We start from the raw sequence: 22150 nt of genomic DNA on the forward strand, positions 1-22150 counted from the left end.
ATTAATTTAAAGGGCTGTTTGTGTCATGACTCATGAGTACATCCACACAGAGCGTGAATATTATGCAGCGATAAAGCGACATAATTCATTCTTTTAACCAAGTTGATTTTTCACCGCGAATAAAAGCTTCAACCAACGAGGCATCACCAAATTAATAGCTTGATATGAAATATTCGCAGACACATTTTCAGTTTATTCATCTTGCTATGTAAGGAGACTAAGGACCTTAGTGTCGAAGTGGCCGTGTACAGGCACTGTTCAATAGCTGCCCACTGCTCCAAATATTTAGAAAATATTAAAAGCAGAAGGTGAATTCCAAGTATGTGCAAATGTACTTGGCAAATACCCCAACAACTAAAGTTTGTTAAATAATAAATAATAAAAAAGTGTCCACATTACTATTTTGTTTAGTCAGGTATTAAGCCTCATAAATCGTGCCAATACAGTTAAATTGAAAAGGAAAGAGATTGATTATTTGCATCCTTTAGTAATCAGTCAATTGTCGAGCCAATCTATCCTAATTAATCGACCAAGCTATAGAATCATAATGTGAAAGAAGTCAATTGCGTTATACGCTTTAAGGCGATACCGATTACAGTAACAATAGGTTTATGGAGGTCTGACAGACTCTATATACCTAAAGTATAAGCCAGTGGGGGCACATGGGTACAGAGGTACAGTTTTTAGGAGCAGATTTGTTGTGCTTAAACATGATTTACACCCTCATGGCATGTCTACTTCAGCCGCCCTGGGAAAAGTAAAACTGCCTAGTCTAGTGCTTTAAATCATTCACAAGGGAATCGATTAATAAGCCAGTCAGCCATGGACTGGGGCAATCAATCATAACGTGAGACAGGACAGAATACACAAGGACCCCTGCCTTTGCCCGCATCATTTCAAAAGAAAATGAAGCGTTCTAATGGTCCATTCAATGGCATCTGTCACAAGAGCATCATTTTAGCATACCGTTGCTGTCGGGCAGAAACCTTGTATCTCCATATTTCAACTTTTTATGTTTTTTTCGAAAATAAATGCCCTACTTTGTCATACTACAGTGTCACACAAAAGTAGCTGATCACGTAGTGAGCTTGTAGGTCTGCTATTTTTGCTATTTGTGAGGGGAAAAAAAGTTAGGTCTGTCTGTGGGTTTTATAAATATTGAACCAATGAAAGGTATTAACAAGAGCTTGTGACTAAATAGCCATTAGGATACAGGTTCTTTTTTTTCTCCATTTGATGAAAAATAACAGTTTTGGACAAGGACTATATACAACAGCGATGATATAACACTGAAATCAAATAGCCTTCAGGTAAACGCATTGTGTTTTGCAAATGCCAGTTTGTATGTTCCTGGACTGAAGTGTTGTAAAGCTTGCCACATCCCCTGTTTCTATAAAAACTGAAAAACACTGGCTACTGTAATATAGCCTACATACAGCAGTGAGCATTGGCGAGAACTCCCTGAATAGCGGTGAATAAATAAACCGCTATTTGACCAAAAAAGCACTTTTAAATTACTGGGAAGATAATGGTACACACTACAGTACTGTATGTGTCCAAATAATGCTGCCAACCTCCCAAGTGAGCAAATATTGGCTATGGAGCTGTTTAAACATACAGGTGGGTGAGTCAGACATTAATGCTGTTGCCTGTGGCAGAGACAGACACGGAATGAACCGGGGGTTAGACTAATAAATCCTATCATTATCTGTCATTATGTACATCTCTGAGGACCTCTCCGAAGCTTTGCACATTTCACCTTGGACGGCCTCCGATCCGGGCTCTCCAAGGCGGGCCCCAAGACGCAGATCAATATTCTATTCCTCTCGAGACACGAGTTCGCTGCAGAATTTATTTTTAGACCCCAACTAGTGCAGACATTAACTGCCATTTATTTGAATTGTAACTCCCCGAAATATATGGCGGCTGTAAAACAGATAGCCGTATATTCGCCCCAGAGGCACTGCCTGTTTTTCCATTTCACGCAGTCAAATTAATAAGATGCTTCATACGAAACATTAAATCAAGTGAGTCCATTTTTGAAAGTGATGATTTTGTGAAAATGAACTAACTGGAGAAAGATCGTTTTATGACACTGGGTGTAGCCAGTAAAAAAAAAAAAAGGAAGGCAATTTATCTAAAGTATCCCCCCTTTTTCTTGGAGAGTGCTTTCCCTCTCCACTATGTTGGTTCAGCAGAGAAAAGTGACTAAATACATATACCACATGGTCCAACACTCGCCTCTGTTTTATGTTTAATGAGTATTTTCGGGTGTAGGGATTACTGTAAGTAAAATGTTAGCCAAGTTTTTAAAAAGAGACAAGCAAATCAGGGTTACTTTCTGCATGGATGCCTACAGCTCACAAAAAAAGCTCTTATCTGACACTTCCCTCTTATCACACACTTACAAAGTCTTCCAATCGTGCAAAACACAAGAACCCCTCTGTGTTTGATTGCACCAAATAACCATTAGCATGGATAAAAAGACGGCTATGGCTGGAGGCAGACGGCACACTGAACCATAGCATGTCTCTATGCAGCTAATGCATAATTTACACTGTCCCACGCCCAAAATTGCAGATCTACAAGCTCACAACGTGTCACACAGAGTGGCTATTGTGTGTGTGGGACACCATCGCACAACTAAGTATAAATCAGGCTAGAATTCTAATACACGGCTGGAATGGCCTTGACTGGGAAGATATGGGTAGTAACTAAACTATTAATAGATAAAGATAAAGATGAAGGCCTCTCAAACTGATTTCAAGAAACTCTCATTTCCCACTTGTTACAATGGGATGAAGTCATGCACAGCATGAGCTGAGCAAAAGAAAAATGAAAAGAGACAATGAAGCTGAGGGCAACATGAATCACAATCATGATTTTTCAATGGGATGGACATCAAAGCGGTGTTATTTACATATGAACCGCATAGAACGCTGAAAGCTCGGGCAGCCAAACAATAGGATTGCGGGGAATCTCAACGAGGCTCTTGGGTTGTGATTTGGGGTAAACAAACAGGGATAATAAACTAGCTTCCTTCAGAGCCAAACAGAGAATTCACATTATATGGGTAATCCTCGCACGCGAGCACACACTGTGTAAACGGCAGCAACATTCCAAGGGAGACGTGAGATTAAGCTCTGTGTTTTCCACTTGATTATATGACAGTGACAATCAATGTTTAGGTAGCATGCCTCGGGGAGACATTACAGCATGTTGGAAGCTAGCTGATGAGATAAATTGCAGGGTTATAATGTGAGGAAAAAGTCAGGACTAGCTTGAGGTTCAGAAACATCGACTTGACGGTGACCACTACTGTAACTCAGGAAGTCTAGATCAATACGGATGCCTGGTGGTGACAGCAGAAAGACATGTGAATCAATGCCATTATATTTCAGGGAAAATACTACCTTGCCCTTTGCACTCACACTATTTTTATTGGGAAGCATTTGGACTAATCAGGCAACTCGATGCTTTCATTAAAAGTTGCTCATAAAATTTCATGTCAGGGAAGAAGGGGTGATCGATAGTCAATTTCCTCAACGTCTGATTAGACTGTTGATCTGAGCATGAAAGCCTTTATTTAAAATAAATGTCATTAAACTGAGGGAAAGCAGCATTTGGTTACATTGGTGCATCTGAGTGCAAAACAGCACAGCAGAGGAACATTGGCCCCCGGCAAAAACAAGGAAAACAGCAAACCTTTCCTTTTTTTCCCTTTTTGTTTTTCATAAAGTTGTACAGAAAACAATAACAGTCTATGTCACTGCACACATAATTGCTCCAACAGGCAAAGCGTTTTCTAAGGGAAGAATCCATCAACCTTGTTTAGAAGTGAAAAGGCAATGTTGTGGCATCTGCAGATGAGAAAGCACTGTCGAAAATACAAATGGGTGGAAATAAAGATCTCTTGTCTGTGACCTGAAGGAACAAAAGTAATCAAACTCGAGAGGGCACTTTAGGAACTTGGGGGAAGAAATAAAAACATGACAAAATATGTGTCCGCGTAAAATAGGGTTATGCCAAAATGTGACAGGTATCCAGTATTGCTTATCATAAATCGCTGGTTTCCCAATGGAAGAAGGGATTCCTACATTTGGTACCCATCGCTAAAGTTACCCAAGTTGACAAAGAACAAACAAAACAACACTACATTTATAAAAAGCCCCATCTCCCCGCTACTATCTAGAAGTTAGAATTAAAACTGGTTGTAGGAACATTGTCTCAGCAAGATTCAAAGGAGAAGGCAAGACTTCCAACGACTCGGGGCTTTTAGTGTGGCTGGAATTAATCCTAAATTAGGGGGACGTGGGCATTGATGGGAGACGAAGTCTGACAGTTATTACAATTACTGCAGTCTGTTGGGCTGCTCAACTCATTATTTCAGCCAAGACCCTGTGACAGAAACCGGGCCCTCAGCATTGCATACTTATTCTCCACAATGAGAAGCCCCAGAGCGAGTGAACATGTACTGAGATCATTAACTTAAGAGCACTAAAACCACTCACATTTTCATCCATCTGCACAAGTATTTCAAATGAACCTGGATACTTTGTTCTACCCGGCTCACCATGGCTAAATAAGGCTCAGGGAAAAAAAATTGTGTTCAGATCTGGCTGTCGCTGATTGCAAGCCTTCAAGGAAAAGGTTCATAAAAGGCTTTTTGCACCATGCAAGCCAATTTAATATGAAAGAGGACCTTTGATATCAAGAGGTGGGTTATTCAACTGCAATAAACACAAAGTTATGTCACCATAAATAAGATGATAATGGCCTCCTTCATACATATTATACAATCTGCTCAGGCTACGGGCCAGTGGGGGGAGCACTCACATCCAATCTAATTTGCAAGGATACTTTGTACTGAGTGGGGGAATATATAAAAATAGAGGTTCGGGCCGCTATCCCTACGTCGCACCGCCAATCCGACTGATATGCCCATATATGGAAATCTCTGTCAGTCCTTGTCCCTTTCATGCCCATATATGGAGATCCCTGATGTCATCAGTATATGCCCATATATGGGCATGCCCCCTTTTGTGCCCATATATGGAGCTGAGTTATTTGTTTGCGCCTGATGCCATGACGACACAATGAGACTGATGCCATGGTGACACAATTAGACAACACACTCCCTATTTGGGCGTAGCTGCATTGGGAATTCCTTATATGGCTATGGCTGAGTCATGATGATGACATGAGCGGGACATCAGAGCCAATTTTAATATAGGATGGGTGAGATGAAATTGAGGGAAAAAAGGAATTAAGGAGAAGAGAATGGATATCAGTGGTCAAATATTGTAAGCAAATTAAAGAAAACCTGTGTGTGAACTACAGCAATGTGTGTCTTTTCTACAAGAATCTGTCAATTTAATATCTCACATGGTAAATATAGTTGTTTTTCTTCAATATTTTGGATTATGAATGCTCATAATCAATGCCTCCAGGTTCTGGAGTTTGAACTGTATCCTGATCATTTGGCCTAAACACAATGCAGCACAGCAAGATAGCTGAGCAAATAGTGAAAAGCTTATGGACAAAAACTTCATAAATAAGGCAAGTGGCAAGTAACCACACTTCCATATGAGTAACAACTTAAAGGAGCATTTCACCCCTGGAAGAAACTGCAATCACTCAATGTTAATAGTATTTGTAGTAGATTACAGTAGAACAATTTAAATGTGCACCCTATGGCCAGAAAAATAATGAAATCTGTGTGTTTGACTAGGGTTTGACTGGACTGCTGCAATACTACAATGACCATAATGCTTTGGTGCACTGCCCCTCCTTGTTGGGAGTGGAGGCTGCATGTGGGTGTGATCTTCAACAACAACACACAACATGTGTACCAGTGTTCGACAGTGTTGCCATGTCTACTTATTATAAGCGGCTTCTTTCTAAAATGTAGTTGATATTTGGGCTTGTATCCAAATGTTTCATTGTTGTTTAAACCAGTGGTTCTCAAACATGTTTATGTATTTTTCCACGGACCCCCATCTGAAATTATAATTTGTGCCAGGGAGCCCCTACCAAATATGTGTTGTTAAAACGATTAAAAAATATTCCACATTTTACACTTTTTCCCCTCAAGATTTTTTGGAAAATAGCAGATCTGCAAGCTCATAATGGGTAACATCGCGACGCGTTGTGAGCTTGTAGATCGTCAATTTTCAAATATATAATATCCCATGTCTAGGTTTAAAGTGCTCTTGGCCTAGTTATCTTCTTTTGGGCTTGTTTTCATAGACCTGGTTTCTTATTTCTTTCACAATATCTGGCAACACTGTAAGTCAGAAGCGTCCATCTCATCCTTCATGTCCAAGGATTCGTTAGTGTTGTCACATCACTGACAAATCCTTGGTATCTTTATGCCGTTCTACTTCCGTGTAGCATAGTAGCGACATAACTGTCGAATCCTTGGTATTGTGATCCTAGCCTTTCAACAGTGTTTGTTTACCGTCGCTCCACGCTGTATTTGGATTCTTTCATGCTTGCGCTTATGAAACACTAAACAGGATTATTATTTCATGTCAACATTCAAGTACAACTATCAGAAGATGTAACTCAGGTAAAGTAATGCGTCACTCTGCAAATTTAACTAAAGTTTTCCACCTGTACAAAGTCATTTCTTATACAGACATCAAGGCTAATACAGACAATGATTTTTTAATCATCCTTCCCTTGTCAATACCTCGCCATTTAGGGCAATGATATAACATTATGTAGTGATTTGATAACATAAATAGCAGCCACCAGCCAGTCATTTACTGCCAGTCAACTGTCTTCTGAGTTTTGGTATTCGAATGATGAGCGACCCATCCGCTATACTCCGGTTCAAATAAATAGCCCTGCTGTTTCAGAATCAGCAATAACTTGAAAATAGTCATCTTCCTCCATGGAATGCTCTGACTCAGATGTGCGTGCTGACGCCATGATACAAATCTGAACGGGGAACGCAGCTAAAGGGGTGGGGATTATTTACAACTCTATGGGGTGGAGTCCAAGACGGTTCAAGGTTGGACCAAATCTTGGGGACACCCCTTGGGGCTGTCTTTGGTGCTGGTTTGACTGAGACGCGTCGAGACAACATGTAGTGCGGAAACGAATGAGACCATACCGTCGTGACGTCAATTACGTCACAAGAAAGTCGAAGATTACTAGATATCTAAAAACACAGATTATACAACAACAAAAAAACAGGATCTTGTTTCTCGAGTCCTAAACTTAAAAATAAGATCTGGTTGCAAAATCGGCGAAATGTCCCTTTAAGGAATTGGACTCCTCAACAGCTGCACAGATTGCAAATGGCTGCGAGGGAGAGACTGACCTCATCAGCTCCATACAAGTGCCACTCAGCGTGAAAAGTGGCGAGGTGCCGGAGTAAGGTGCCTGGCCACATGGCAACCATTAGGCTAGATGTGCAAACATGGCCCTGTGTCCCTCGTCTGCTGCCAAGGCAGACATATCGGCCTGGAGAAAGATGGTGCTCCTGGCAGGCACTGACAGGGAAAGACTCACTCTGGGCCCATCGCAGGATGGGATTGATGCACTCCTCAGTGGGGGGGAGAACTGACATTCATTTTAATTAGGCCAACAATGTACCGTCTTTCCCCTCAACTCAGCTGCAGTGAGAAAGGACAGAGACCTCAAGGGAAGACTGACCTCCACAATCAGCCAGCAACTCAGCTAAATATAACGCCTCCCGACTCCTGATGACATTACAATACTTAAGATTTTTGATTAACATTTAATTAACATTTGCCTGACATTTCAGATCAGGACAAAACAAAAATATAACCTGTTTCTTTGATGCGGGGGGGGGGGGGTATCTCATTGTGGAGCTATTCAAGGAGACCAGGACCGAGGGGCGAGCTGCACGACCGGAGGGGAGGGAGTCATTGTACGAGAGACACTTTTAATGAGCTATGTGAATGGGGAGAGCTTTCACGAGAGGCTCTTCATTCCACAAACATCATTAAAGCCTGCAGGGGTACACACATAAACATGCAAATGGACACACGCGCACGCATAACGACACAGGCATCCGAGACGCACATGTATGCCTGCATGCGCAGATGTGAACCCAAGTGAGGTCACAGGAAACACACGCAAGGCATGCGGCAATTATATAATATAGCGACACCTTTAACCTCTTAAACCCTAAATATGAGGTTGAGCGGAGTCCCTCAGGGCTCTACACTAGTGACATTTCTGTTTTTGCTCTACATTAAATATCTCCGCTGAAGATAGCCGATCGACGAGCTCACAACAACGCATCGTATTGTGAGCTTGTCGATCTGCTATTTTCCTGCGAAAGTTTTCCCCAGAATACGGATGCTGGGGTTTAAGTGATTGATAAAACCAGCCGCTGGCCATGTCGTTGAGTTCTCTTCCACATGCTGTTTACCTCACATTCCCTTGGAGATGGAAAGCGGAATGAATAGATAATTAAGAAAGTGAAATCAGTAAATATCTCCACTAATGGAAAAGCTTGCCGGATAGCAAAAACAAATTGAATGCTTGCGCATAAATCTGACTCCCTAATTACAAAGCTGCTGGTCAAGAGGCAAGCAGCCATACATTGATTCAGCCAAGGATGATTTACCATCCCCCACTGTGGAAGAAGAGAATTAGCTTTCCTGTCATACATACATCATGTACATGTACAATAGTGTTTGTGTGTGTGTGTGTGTGTGTGTGTGTGTGTGTGTGTGTGTGTGTGTGTGTGTGTGTGTGTGTGTGTGTGTGTGTGTGTGTGTGTGTGTGTGACGCTTTATATGAAGTTCAAGTTCATGGAAGCGGGAGAGGGGGGACAAGGAGGGGAGGTTGTGTTAGACATCAGACGTCATAACTGACTGACATCATAGACTGCCTCTACAAGTACTACAACCTTGATAACACGTTGAGTTGTCTGATTGTTTTTAAAAACATCATGTGGGTCTCGAGATCCACATGGGATCATCATCATCTGGGATCAAAACACAGTGAGAGTACTGCGTGCGTGCATGTGTGTGAATGAGGCCTCAATAAAGGGCAAATCAGTACGTATGTTTAATTGCTTTCAGCGTAACTCAGAAAGGTCACAAATCAATGGTTACACTTCCTCAGACGTTCAGTAATCGAGTGTGCCAGTCACTGATCTGAGTCTGGGATAGTTGGAAGGTAAACAACTATCAAGATGTGATGGACACACACACTCATTAATGGCCATACTTTGACTCCTTACGCAAACGTACAGGCTGTATATCTCCAAGGGCGTGCATAAAAACTGTCAGCGTCCCTTCTCCCCGATAGTTACCAGTACAGTGTGTAACAGCTCGGCCGAGTCGCTAATTACTGTTCCGAGGATGTGACCATCTTTGTAGCACAACAGTGGATGGTGTGAAGATGAAAACTGGTCTCTTGTCTCTACATCCCAAACAATAGGTCGGGATCTAATTCTGGGTTGCGGATACATTTTTATGGGCCGTGAGTAATTTTGTTTAGTTTTATTTTTTTTACGTTCCCTAAAATCTTTATTATTATTTCAAAAGACTTTTTTAAAAAAAAGTAAGAATCAAAATCTACGCCGCTCCCCCCCCCCCCCCCCCCCCCCGCCCCAAAGGACAAAAAAAGAATTTCAGAAACAGAAATCCATAAATGTATAACAACTTTTAACTAGAAGGTACTGTTCCTGAAGAAACAGTGTGGGATCGCTAAGAATGTTGATGGTATTGAGTATTGATAGTGTTAGTAGAGTTAAAGGTTTGAAAGGTTTAAAGGTTTAAAGGTTTTAAAGGTTTTAAAGGTTTTAAAGGTTCTAAAGTTTTGAAAGGTTCTAAAGGTTTGAAAGGTTTAAGAGGTTTGAAAGGTTTGAAAGGTTTAAGAGGTTCTAAAGGTTTGAAAGGTTCTAAAGGTTCTAAAGCTTTGAATGGTTCTAAAGGTTTGAAAGGTTTGAAAGGTTTAAGAGGTTCTAAAGGTTTGAAAGGTTTAAGAGGTTCTAAAGGTTTGAAAGGTTCTAAAGGTTTGAAAGGTTTGAAAGGTTTGAAAGGTTTAAGAGGTTCTAAAGGTTTAAGAGGTTCTAAAGGTTTGAAAGGTTCTAAAGGGTATTTACTTTAAATTATTTTTTTTAGTCACTTTATTTACTTTAAAGTATTTTTTACTAATTTTTACAACTTTTAAGTATTTTTACTATTTTTTTCAACTTTTACGTATTTTTACTCATGTTGAGTACTTTTAAGTATTTTTACTCAGTATAAGTACTCTTAAGTATTTTGAATCAAGGTACTTACTTTAAAGTATTTTTAGTCACTTTATTTACTTTAAAGTAGCTTTTACTAATTTTTACAACTTTTAAGTATTTTTACTCTTTTTATCAACTTTTAAGTATTTTTACTATTTTTTTCAACTTTTAAGTATTTTTACTCATTTTGAGTACTTTTAAGTATTTTTACTCAATATAAGTACTCTTAAGTATTTTTACTCAAGGTATTTACTTTAAAGTATTTTTAGTCACTTTATTTACTTTAAAGTAGCTTTTACTAATTTTTACAACTTTTAAGTATTTTTACTCTTTTTATCAACTTTTAAGTATTTTTACTATTTAAAAAGTGAAATATCTCTAAAAGTACAAATTATTTCAAAAAATTCTAATGGTAGCCAATATGTCCTAAGTAGGCTGAACGTTATAGAGTTGGAACGGAGTTTCTATCTAAAAGTATGAATTTCTCCATTGAAATGAATGGGAGTTTTTTTAGAAGTAAAAAGTGAAATATCTCTAAAAGTACAAATTATTTCAAAAATTCAAATGGTAGCCGACATGTCCTGAGTAGGCCGAACGTTGAAGAGTTGGAACGGAGTTTGTAGCTAAAAGTATGAAGGACTAGTTAGGGGTCAAAAAACGGTGTTGACAATAACAGTAGTGTGATCGCTTTAGCGATCCCACAATTAGCGATCCCACAATAAATAGCTAAAATAGCAAGCTCACAACACGTTGCATTGCAATGTGTTGTGTAGATAGGCTATATTCAATATTAAACAGGGCGTAAGTGGCTAATCAATAATGTGGGGGTATTTTTTGTTAGACACCAAATTACTCTTTTGGGTGTCGAGAGAAAAAGTTTGGGAACTCCTGCTCTACATCTCCCTCCCTCCTCCTCTTCACCGTCCTCCCCATCTATCTCCCATGGTCGATCCTTCCTGAGTCTGTGACCCGCACGCAGTCACTCATCCCCCGTGTCAGCACTGGGGATGACTGCGGCTGTCACGCCTTTCTGATAAATGGTTTCCTGGCTAAAGGACGAAAATATATGTGCAGCTATAGCAGCTCGTCCCTGCTTTGATTCCCCCTGGACTGACCCCTCCCCCCTCGCCCTCCATTAGCAATGAGCTAGAGCTTGTCAGAGTAGGAAAGTCGCCATCGTCTTGCATTAAGCTTTATTGCAACAGTATTACACGGCTGAATTGACAAACTGCGCCGAGCGACACGCCGGTTGATAAAAGCAGTGTTCAGAAAAGCGGATGCCAAAGCAGGGACACCTTGGATGGAGTTACGGCCGGGCTAAATTGGAGTTGACAGACCACAATTAGGGGAGCCGTCGCCGCCTCGGATGACTTGTCACTGGCCTCAGCATCCTCACGGGCTGGTAAATCATGCACCATGCGTTGGACTCCCACGTTTGACTGGAAGACTTGAAGGCATGACACTCGTGTCGTTGTTCAGTTCTCCTGTCTCGGGCGGCTGACGGATGCATTATTAAAAAGATTCAAGTGTTTCGTATGAAGAAGTATTCTCTCCCATTATTACAGGGATGATTCGTGTGTGATGTAGTCAGTGGTGGAAGATTTTTTAATGAAGTGAAAGTAGCAATACCACTATGTACTGTAGAAATACATTGAAGTATTAAAAATGTACTTGAGAACAAGTACAAAATCGGTAAAATATAAACTTTCCAGAAATATTTTGACTTAAAAAAAAAAAAGACTTTCAAAAATAGCTGACGTACAAGTTCACCACGCATCGAACATTGTGAGCTTGTAGGTCGGCTATTCGAATAGTCAAAGTATAAAATGATTTTACACATTAACTTGTAAATAAAGTTTTCAAATTATTGTGGAGCAGTGGAGAGTAGAAGTATAAAGCAGAACATGGATACTTAAAGCCGTACCTCAAAATGTAACTCAAGAACAGTACTTACTTTGAATCACTGGACTTAATTCCTTGCCACACTGTACAGTGTACTGTAGGTCCATGGAGGAAAAAAGCGGGGGGGCTTCTACTTTACTGCACAGCTACTTCACAACATTTGTTTCCCCTTTCATATGGGTTGTTGAGAATGAGCCATGTTTATGTATAACTATGTTATGTTGAATAAATACTTCATACCCCCATACAGCAGTCTGCATAAAGGAGCAATTACTCTAATAATATGGTTGCGGAAGCAAGGGAATTAAGGCTCCAGAATCATTGTAATATTAGAGCTGTGGTAATTACTGTGCGTAGCAGCGAGCCAAGCAACTAATTGCAACTTTCAAACACATTTTCACCTTTAATTTATAACGCTCCCTAAATATGTTTTCTCAAGCTTTCTTCTTTGGGGAGGACATGTGTCGGCTGCCTGTGAAGCCCATTACTCGGAGGACTGCTGAGTAATGGTGGATGCCCCCCCCACCATGAGGGAGAGGGGAGAGTTTAGGACAGTGGTTCTCAAAGTGGGGTCCATTTGGTTACATTTGTACACTCTCAGAGATATGGGGGTCCGTGGCCTAATGCATAGTCAACTAGGGGTCCTTGAAATGAAAACCTTGAGAATCACTGGGCTGAGGAAAGCAAGGGAACATGCAGGGAAAGAGTGGACATTTGATGTGTTTGACTGGAGGCAAAGTTGGTTATTTGAAGTCTGCTAACCCCGGACGCTCTGGAGGAGAAGCCCATCAGACCAAGCTGCCTGTTCTTTGCTTACCCAGCCACTTAAATTTGCTCTCCAACTGCCTCTCTCTTGGTGGAGACATGAAAGCTCCGCGCTCAAAAGCTCTTGGGTGGGGGGTGGGCTTGCGTGGTTGGAGAAGAGAGGGAGGGAAGGAACCAGAGCTAAATGCAATTACAAATCCGAAGAGACGAGAAAACAAGCATGAAAAGGCACGTGCTTTTTTCTTCATCGCCAAAGGCAATGAGTTCTTACGAGAGGTCATTGCCTTTTTGTCTGGAATACAGAGTTGTTCTGATTTGTTGAGGTTCTTCTTTTTGCAAGGATGAGAGGGTGGATCAATCAGCCTTGGAACACCAAATGATTGGCACAGGGTTGCACAAGTGCTCCTGGAATCAAACAAAATAACCACCGCAACGAACGGCAGACTGATAATACAGCGTATATGGACATCACATGCCACACTCATGGCCATACTGTACATGGAGATCCCTGCCATGCCATCAATGCAAATCAACGTTGTCAACCAACGGTTACGTCCCAGTACTAGGTTCCTGGATTATGGCTAAATATGGCATGCCTGATGTCACCATACTAAAATCAATCTGACAGACATCCAATACTGGGTACTGAAACATGTGTCAGCCCGATAAATGATAAATTGACTGCATTTACATGTAGCACCTTTCTCTAAAACGCTTTACAATGTATTTCACATTCACACACACATTCCCACAGCGATGGCGGAGAAAACCATGCAAGGCACCAACCTTGCTCATCCCGAGCAGTTAAGGGTTCACTGTCAATTGCTCAAGGACACTTCAACACACAGCCAGGAATCGAACCAGGACTTTCCAATTCCAAGGCAAGCTGATGACACGGTGTGTACTGCGTTTCCTGCTTGTGCATTTCACTGTTGATACACTGAACACATATTCAGTCCATTCTTATATTCTTTCTTTAATCACCGTAAATAATTAATTCATACACTCAGTGTTGATTCACGGTTAATAGACTGGGTGTGTACTTATCCACCAGTATAATCATTGCTGATAGCCTGTATCCATTCATGTAGCCACTGGTGATAGATGTATAGCAATAGATGAATGTTATTTCATATTAACACTGTACATTTACATTTATTTATTATACTACTGTACATTCTCAGCTCATTCAGAGATCTAGTGCAGATATCTAGGGCCAGCAGCTCAGTTTTATTTGTCTTGGCTCTTACTCGTACTGTACCTCTCTCCTGTGTTTCATTCTCACTGCTGTTGCTGCTATGACACATGAGTTTCCTTCTAGGAATCAATAAAGGCTTATCTTTATTTTATTTCAACAAAAGTGTTCCACTCACCCTTAGCCCTTTCAGAATAAAACAAAAGACACAAGTCTATTAAATCCCAATGAAAGAGCAGGGACCCATCCTTCCAACCCACACTCCTGAGAAAGAAAGAAGCGCAAACGTATGCTCCGTCAATTTGCACTACACAGCACCATCTAGTGGCCATGCAGATGCTCAGAGCCAAAGTGGGATGGAAAAAGATGAGGGAAAAAAACTGATTCTGTTTTAAGAGTGCTCTCAATTTTAGGGGGCGGTTCAAAGAGAGCATGAAGATGCCAATGCTTCCACTGTTCCACACTCGACGCTGGACAACCGAGGCCTGATGTTTTCATACTGTGTAAATGATGCATGAGGCAATCTAGAGCAGCATCTGTGACACAATAAATTAACACAAATAATACCGTAGGAAATAAGACAAGAACAAGTGGAAACAACAGCTGGAGAACAAGAACAAAAGGAGAATTACAATCCAGGCCCCAAAAAAAAGAGAAATGAACACTCAAACCAAAATGAAAGGCCTCTCTGAACAGCTACCAGCACTACTTGGGAGTTAGAATCTCATACACATTAACTGTGGTGATTCAACAGTAGTGGACAAAACAAAAACACAATGCTTTAACCCATTCAATCCGGGAAAGCATCTGTGTCATTTTAGATTAGAGCTGTAACCATCCTATATTACAATTGAGAATAGTCAGCACTTCCTGTCCCCCGCTGAAGCCACTCCCCTGAAGCCATTTCATTGTTTCAGTATCAACACAACAACAACATATCAAATGTCACTGCAACACTACATTTACGCATTGTTTCGTCCACTTTCCATTGCTCTCTATACATTTGCCTCTTTGTAGCGTAATTATTATCCTCCAACAATATTTTGCCACAATAGCGACCACACCGGAAGGGGAAACCCTTTAGCACAAGTTAAGTTTCGGTTTCGTTTTTGCCTACGGGTGTTGCCACATAAATGAAAAACAAGCGGACCATCATCGTGTTGCCAAATCATGTGTGAGAAACAAGCACCGGTGTTGCAATGAACGTCTACACGCTCTACTGTCTCTGTCTCCGATGTGCGGGCCAGGCTACTAGACGGGAGGGCCGCGTAGCGGCCCGAACCTCTAGTTATATTTTATACTTCGGCAATTAAAGAAATAGCAGATCTACATCTTTTATTTTTGAAAAATCTTGAACATTTGTGCAAATCTTTGGATATATATTTTCAAAGCAAACATTTGTAACTAAAATCTTTGCTTCTGGGCGTCCCTGGAACAAAGTATTTTGAGATGGGGGTCCGTGGCCAAATACATATCATTTTGGGGATCCTTGACATGAAAAGGTTTGAGAACCACTGCTGTGTAGACTGCCCGCTGCTCCAAAGGGGCAGCGGGCAGCGTATAGGAGAAAGCCTTCGAAAGATGTCTTCGATGCCGTGGCATCAAGGTGACGTGAGCCCACGCTCCCAAGGTTCAACAACATAAGAAGTTTAAAGCGCGAGAACCGTGGTGCTGACAGCATGTACAGCTGCGTGCCCCGGAGGCACACCTTCCTCACTCGCTCGCGTGCGGGGTGTCGAGTCAACAGAGACATAACACATCCTATCTCTGACAGCTCTGACACCAGGAAATAAAAGAAGAGTACACAACCCCAAGACACACTGAATAGTGTGTCTCTTTCTGTTAGAAAGTTTTGTCTGATATCATCCGACTCCTTTTTTAACTTCTTTTTTCTTTATAGAGGAGGGGGGGCAGGGGTGTTGTGAGGTTTTGATGCGTCTGCACTATTTTCTGCTAAGACACATGCCACTGTCTCCGGGATTACCAGCATAGGGACAGACAATACTATAATAATAATAATATGTTGGCGGTGAACAAGCACATCTTCAGAAGATCATTCTCTGTGTCAATGATATGGAATGATCTTTTAATTAATGACTCTCCACTATATTGTGGCATTGAAAAGACAGAGAAAGAGAAAAGAAAAACCCGGTTTCCATTTGCACAAACAAGCCTGAATAGCTTTCAGGTGCCCGAGGTGGTAAGAATGAGTGCACAAAATGCAAATGCACCAGCCACACTGTGTGGCAGAATAAGTTGCTTGTTTTTCTGCTGCTTTTAATTGGCGATCTGATGACCTGTGCCTGTGGAAGGGACAACACACGCAGAGAAACACAATGGGGGGGGGCAGTCCCAGAATGCATTAAGAGCTAAAGGCCCACCCACACACATAATTATAGAGATCGGTCTCTGGCTCGCCATGGCATCAGCGGCTGTGGGTGCTCTGCTGTAGAGACAACTTCCCTTGGGATGTGTTGATTCCCTCCGTCTGCCTTACCTCCTCTGCTGTTTATGCGCACTAAATGGCTGCTTCTTTCTCTGATAAACACATAAGCACATTATGAAAGGGTAGGGTGCTATATAAGCGATAAAATAGAAAAATAAAAAATAAACAACCGTGTGCATGCATGCGTGCGTGTAAGTGCGTGTGAGTAAGTGTGTGTGTTTACTAGGTTTGACTCGCTGCCCTACAAAGAATCCCTCCACATGCCAAGCTTTTAAACTGCGACCATTTGGCGCAGGTCATTTCACAGCTTGGCCACAGGTGCTAACTCCAGGTTTTTCTGAATGCACGCAGATCAGTCTGTAAGCTAAAAGTGAATACAAATCAAATTACATACAGTACCTGAGGGTGGCACAAGTCAGTGTTTTCCAACTTGGAGCCCCCCCCTTCTTACATCTGACAAAAGCTGAGTCGACGTCGTCGTCCGCCCCCCCCCCCCTCACACGTGCACGTGCACGCACACACTCGTGTTTTAAGACATGTTAACCACTTAACTTAAGCCCTATATACTTCTTGTACAACGAATAGCGAGAATAGCAGATCTACAAGCTCATGCCGAGCTTGTCAATTTTTATGGCAATCTTTATTGTAGAATGTAAAGATGCAAAGCACTGATATCCACTGTATTTAACCACTTAAGCCTTATATACTAACCCATTGCGGTTGAATATACTACTATACTATACAACATTTTAAATAGTTGATCTACAAGCTCACAAGACATCAAATCGAGATGTAATGCTTATAGAGCTGCTATTTTGCTATTTATGAAATTAATTGAAACGTTGACATTTCTGTAAATGTTTTTTTAAATGATCGCCTATAATGACATGGCCAAAATAAGGACACAGGGTTATTGTGGTTGAATGCATCTGTGTGCTTCTAGCACCGATGTAGCCTTAAGCCTGGGTGCCAGAGCATTATTTGCATGTGTCGTTATGTTCTCACGATGCGGAAATGTGAGCGCGCACGGTGAAGAGGTAACGAAGAGCGGCAGGCCGTATGGTCCAGCTCAATACGTTCATGATTGGATCTGTTCTCCTCTGCTGCCTTTCTCGCGTCCTCATGCTTTTCATCCCCTCCATCACCTCCTCTATTCTCCTCTCCACTCCGTTTGTTTACTGAGGTTGTCTGGCCAAGGATGCCTTCTTTAATTTCCTTTGGGAGACGGTGGTGAGTCCTCCAAGGACAGACAACGGCAGTGAGTGATAGGACAAGGATGGGAAAAATCAGCCAGGATAGGATGTCTGCATGTGCGTTTACGTGTGAGGGTACGTTTGAGTGTGTGCCTACTGCCTAGTGTCACCGAGTGTGTGTGCTTGTTAGCGCATTCCGACAGAGTCGGACAAATCTTGTCCTTCCTAGTTGTTGTCCTTCCTGTGTTTTGTCCCTTTGTTCGGGGACATTGATTGGTGGAGCTGAGACCTTGTCAGAGATGCAACACACCTAAGGCTAGGCCCAGGAGGCTATGCAGTACATCAGACCTGCAATATCTGCTCGCTCTATCGTCATTTGTTTGTACTTTGTGTTTCACATACATACAAACACTCCTCACCACTCACACAGACATCGCATACATACTGATCTTTCCCTCTCTTCCCCTTGCTCCCCCTGGCCCCCTCTTCTTCTTCCCTTGGAAATAACAAAAACAATGGAGAACCCCCCCAATTGCAGACCCAGTTTTACACTGTAAACCTGTGATGTGACAATAAAGTTGATTCTGATTCAATTCTGATTCTACAGATCCATTTTTGTATTGCTTATTTAATTTACTTCAATAAAACATACAACACAAAACATACAGTATATTTATTTTCTGGGAGAATTCATCACAAGAAAAAAAAAAACCAGAGTAGAAGTAGTACCTTTAGGCATAAGTTTACCACATTATAAACAAAATATGCTTAGGCCTATACATAAAACATAGAGTGTGTGTGTGTGTGTGTGTGTGTGTGTGTGTGTGTGTGTGTGTGTGTGTGTGTGTGTGTGTGTGTGTGTGTGTGTTTAATTTAAATATGTTGTTGCCACTGTAGTATCAGGCAGTGGCAGGCGGTGCAGTAAAAAATAAACAAAGGATGTGCGTGCGTGCGTGCGTGCGTGCGTGTGTGCGTGCGTCACATAGGCACTCACAATGTCAATAGCACGACATGAGCACAACGCAAAGTACACGTTCGGCTACCCACCACATCCAACATTTTCAAACTTTGTGAAATGGATGCGACAGACTTATCTGCTCCTCTGAACACTCGGTATCAGCATTACCCGACAGCTTACTTAACCAGTACCGCTGCAACTCAATTTATTTCCCCCCATTTTCCATTAAAGCAGCCCTCAATGACCCATGAATTTTCTCCTTTGACAGTTTTCCGGTCATAATGCACAACAATCTTCAAAAGTTGCTCTTTTGTACAACTATACAAAAGTTCCTCTAATGGACACCAAACAAAGCTAGCAACAGTAGCCCATAACAGGACAATAATGAACCCTGAAGTGCAATAAAAACCCAGAAGCTTATTAAAATCAACCCAAGTCTTCATGCAGTTACTTACAGTGGGTATTTATGCACTATAAACCACTAGAGCGAGGAAGGAAACTGCACAAACATCAACCCCCTCCAGTCCAGGGATTTTCCCCAGAGATCACTGCTCTAACCATTTTCACTGCAACACTACCAACATTTTACGAATGAATCCCAAAAGAGCAATGTTCCTTCATTCTACCAGGGAATGCTAAAATTCGAACATCAAGTAACTAGAAAGGGGCACACACCACAAAGCGCTTATCTCCGTCAGACTGGGTTGCCTAACCAGGACTGTGTAAGTTGTGGGTTGCAACAGTATATCATGAACAGCATACACAACACTCAAGTTTACACACAACAATGGAAATAAACTATTAAGCTTGATTGTGTTTTAGTCTTTTGACATACAGGTATATATGTAAATTATGTTTATGTGTATGCATTTTGGCAATAAAGATGCAAATCAATCAAAAGCCCAATAAGCTTATTTAGCGCTTAGTGCAGTTGCCTGCCAGATTTATTCTACTGTTAAAGATGCAATTTTAACTGAGTTGGTACCAGAGGTTACTGTATTTACTTTAAGTTGGTGCAGCAAAGTAGGTGAATGAATCTATTACACGTGTTCTGTCAGGTGCCATTATCCCCAAAAGATGAAAAAATGAAATATCTGCTTTCATAACATCATCTGTCCTGTTCTCTTACACAGTCGTGGGTCATGGGCTTATGTGACACATGATTCCAGTGACTCATGAATTTAGTTGTAAATGGACGTAAAGCTTGTACTGCATATTTAGATTATGTGGTGATATACAGTAATACCTGGGAGGACCATCTAAGTCCTATTCATGCTTTGTTCGACTCACTAGCAGAAGGAAATGTAACTGTAAACTTAGCGGTATGCAAGTTTGTAAAAACTATGTCTTGGTTGTGGGTAAGAACATTGTGCAGCCTGTTTATGCCCAAGTTTCAGCCATTGATGAGTTTACCGTTTCCCACTGCTGAAAAGAACTAATGAGGTTTTTCTGTTTGGTCTTTTATTACCGCAGTTTTTGTTGGAGTTTCTCAACTGATCGTCTCCTCTGACTGACTTGCTGAGAGCAAAATCAAAATTAATTTGGTCTGCCTCATGTCAGCAAGCTTTTGCTAACATTAAAGCTTTGTTGTGTTCTGCTCCAGTTCTGTTAGCGCCCCGATTGGATCAGCCCTTCAAGCTTCACATGGATGCAAGCCATATTGGCTTATTGGCGTACTCCTTCAAGCTAATAAACAAGGTATTGAACGTCCAGTTAGATTATTTTCCAAGAAATCCAACTCCTACCAGCTGAATTACTCAGAAAAAGAAGCACTGGTGTTAATCTTGGCTTTGTGGCACCATGTAGTCCAGCATGCCAGTTTTAGTACTTACTGACCATAACCCACTTCAACTTTTTTCCCTACACACGTCTTGTCCCATGCACCTTTGCAACTAACCTATCTTCTTTTGTTTTTTTCTTACACATTTTTATCCCATGATTTTTGTAACCCATTTTTTTCACCCAGTGCCAATTGCCTAAGCTGTAATCCTGGGTGCTACTCTCCCTCTGCCAGCATGGGGAGAGCCCCAAACTGAGCTCATGCTTCCTTCAATGCATGAGGAGTGAGCAGGCGGGTTCTTATCACCTGACAGGGGTGAGTTTCCCCGGTAAGATATAGCGTGTGGAAGGAATACGTTATTCCAACCAGTTCCTTTCCCCTCCATCAGGCACCTGACCAGGGGGAGGCAGTACAGAGACCAGGATTTCTGCATGTTTTTTGTGAGGGTACCTACCCTAGGGGACACGGGGAGAACATGCAAACTGAACTCCATACAAAAAGGCCCTTTCGCCAACCCCACCTCGGGTATGGGCACTGATGACGCGGAGGAGAAAGTACGCCCCCAGCGCCCACAGCGTCCCGGGCGGGCATCGAACCCAGGACTTTCTAGCTGTGAGGCGACAGCGTTACCGACTGCGTCACCGTGCCCCTTGACTAACATCATCTGTACTGTCCACTGCAGCCTCTATTTCCCTTCCTCTTTAGTTGCTCCTAGGCGCCTAGGTTGTTGAGGTTGGAAATGCAGAGTCAGCAGAGGGGAGTAGTGTTAAGTTATGTAACACTTAATTTACCGTCATGATGGAGTCACACGCTGAAAATAGTACAATCTAGCATTGATTTAACTCTGAAAGTATTAAAAAAGTACCCGCAAGTGTCAATTTGTGTGTGTCAAAGTTTAATTAACACCTTTTTGTATAGTTTGTTTGTATAACACCATATATCTGTCTGCATGCGTGTGTGTGTGTGTGTGTGTGTGTGTGTGTGTGTGTGTGTGTGTGTGTGTGTGTGTGTGTGTGCGTGTGTGTGTGTGTGCACATGTGTGTGCATGATGCATGTGTGCGCGTGTGTGCTTGCTCCGTGTGTCGCTGTGTGTCCTTACCGCGGTGTCTCGGCCCAGTTGAGCGGAGAAGACATACTCCAGCTGGAAGACAATGGCCAGAGCCTCGTGATTGGTCAGCCGGAGCTCCAGGCTGCTGCGGAGGACCAGACGACAGGAAGTTGAGCTGCAGGGAGGGAGAGAGAGAGAGAGAGAGAGAGAGGGGTGAGGAGAGTCTTGCCAAATTTATAATCCCTCGACAGTGCCAGAAACAGCAGATCTATAAGCTCACAACGCGTCGTATTGTGAGCTTTTAGATCTGCCGTTTCTAGTGTAGGACACATAATACCACAAAGTATATATCAGAGAGAGAGAGAGAGAGAGAGAGGCTCTGGGGCCAGAGAGGAAGTTCGGTATGGCCGGGTGTCGAGATCAAGCCGGAGGATTGATGGGATGGGAGGCAGGGAGCAGAAAAGAGTCAGACGTAAGTAGGAGAGGTGATAATAGGAGAGGACAGCGAGAGGAGGCTCAGGCAGTACAACGTCGGGGTGGCGAAACGGAAGAAAGTAACAGCCGGGGCAAAGTGGACAAGAGGAACTAAAAAAGAAGGAAAAGGTGTGGGGGCGGGGGGGTGGCGGAAAAAGGTCTCC

At 42.1% G+C, this 22150-nt stretch overlaps 1 protein-coding gene across 1 annotated transcript in view; it reads right to left on the bottom strand.

The window, feature by feature from the left end:
- The window catches only part of nphp4 (nephronophthisis 4), a 244105-nt gene that overhangs the window by 106180 nt on the left and 115775 nt on the right, over positions 1-22150 (bottom strand). Inside the window, exon 8 of the mRNA XM_080443698.1 lies at positions 21564-21687. Within this exon, the coding sequence (XP_080299824.1) occupies positions 21564-21687 (124 nt within the window). The remainder of the gene's footprint in view (positions 1-21563; positions 21688-22150) is intronic.

Source organism: Gymnoscopelus braueri, assembly GCF_963280865.1.
Source record: "Gymnoscopelus braueri genome assembly, chromosome: 12".
NCBI classification, from domain to species: Eukaryota; Metazoa; Chordata; class Actinopteri; order Myctophiformes; family Myctophidae; genus Gymnoscopelus; species Gymnoscopelus braueri.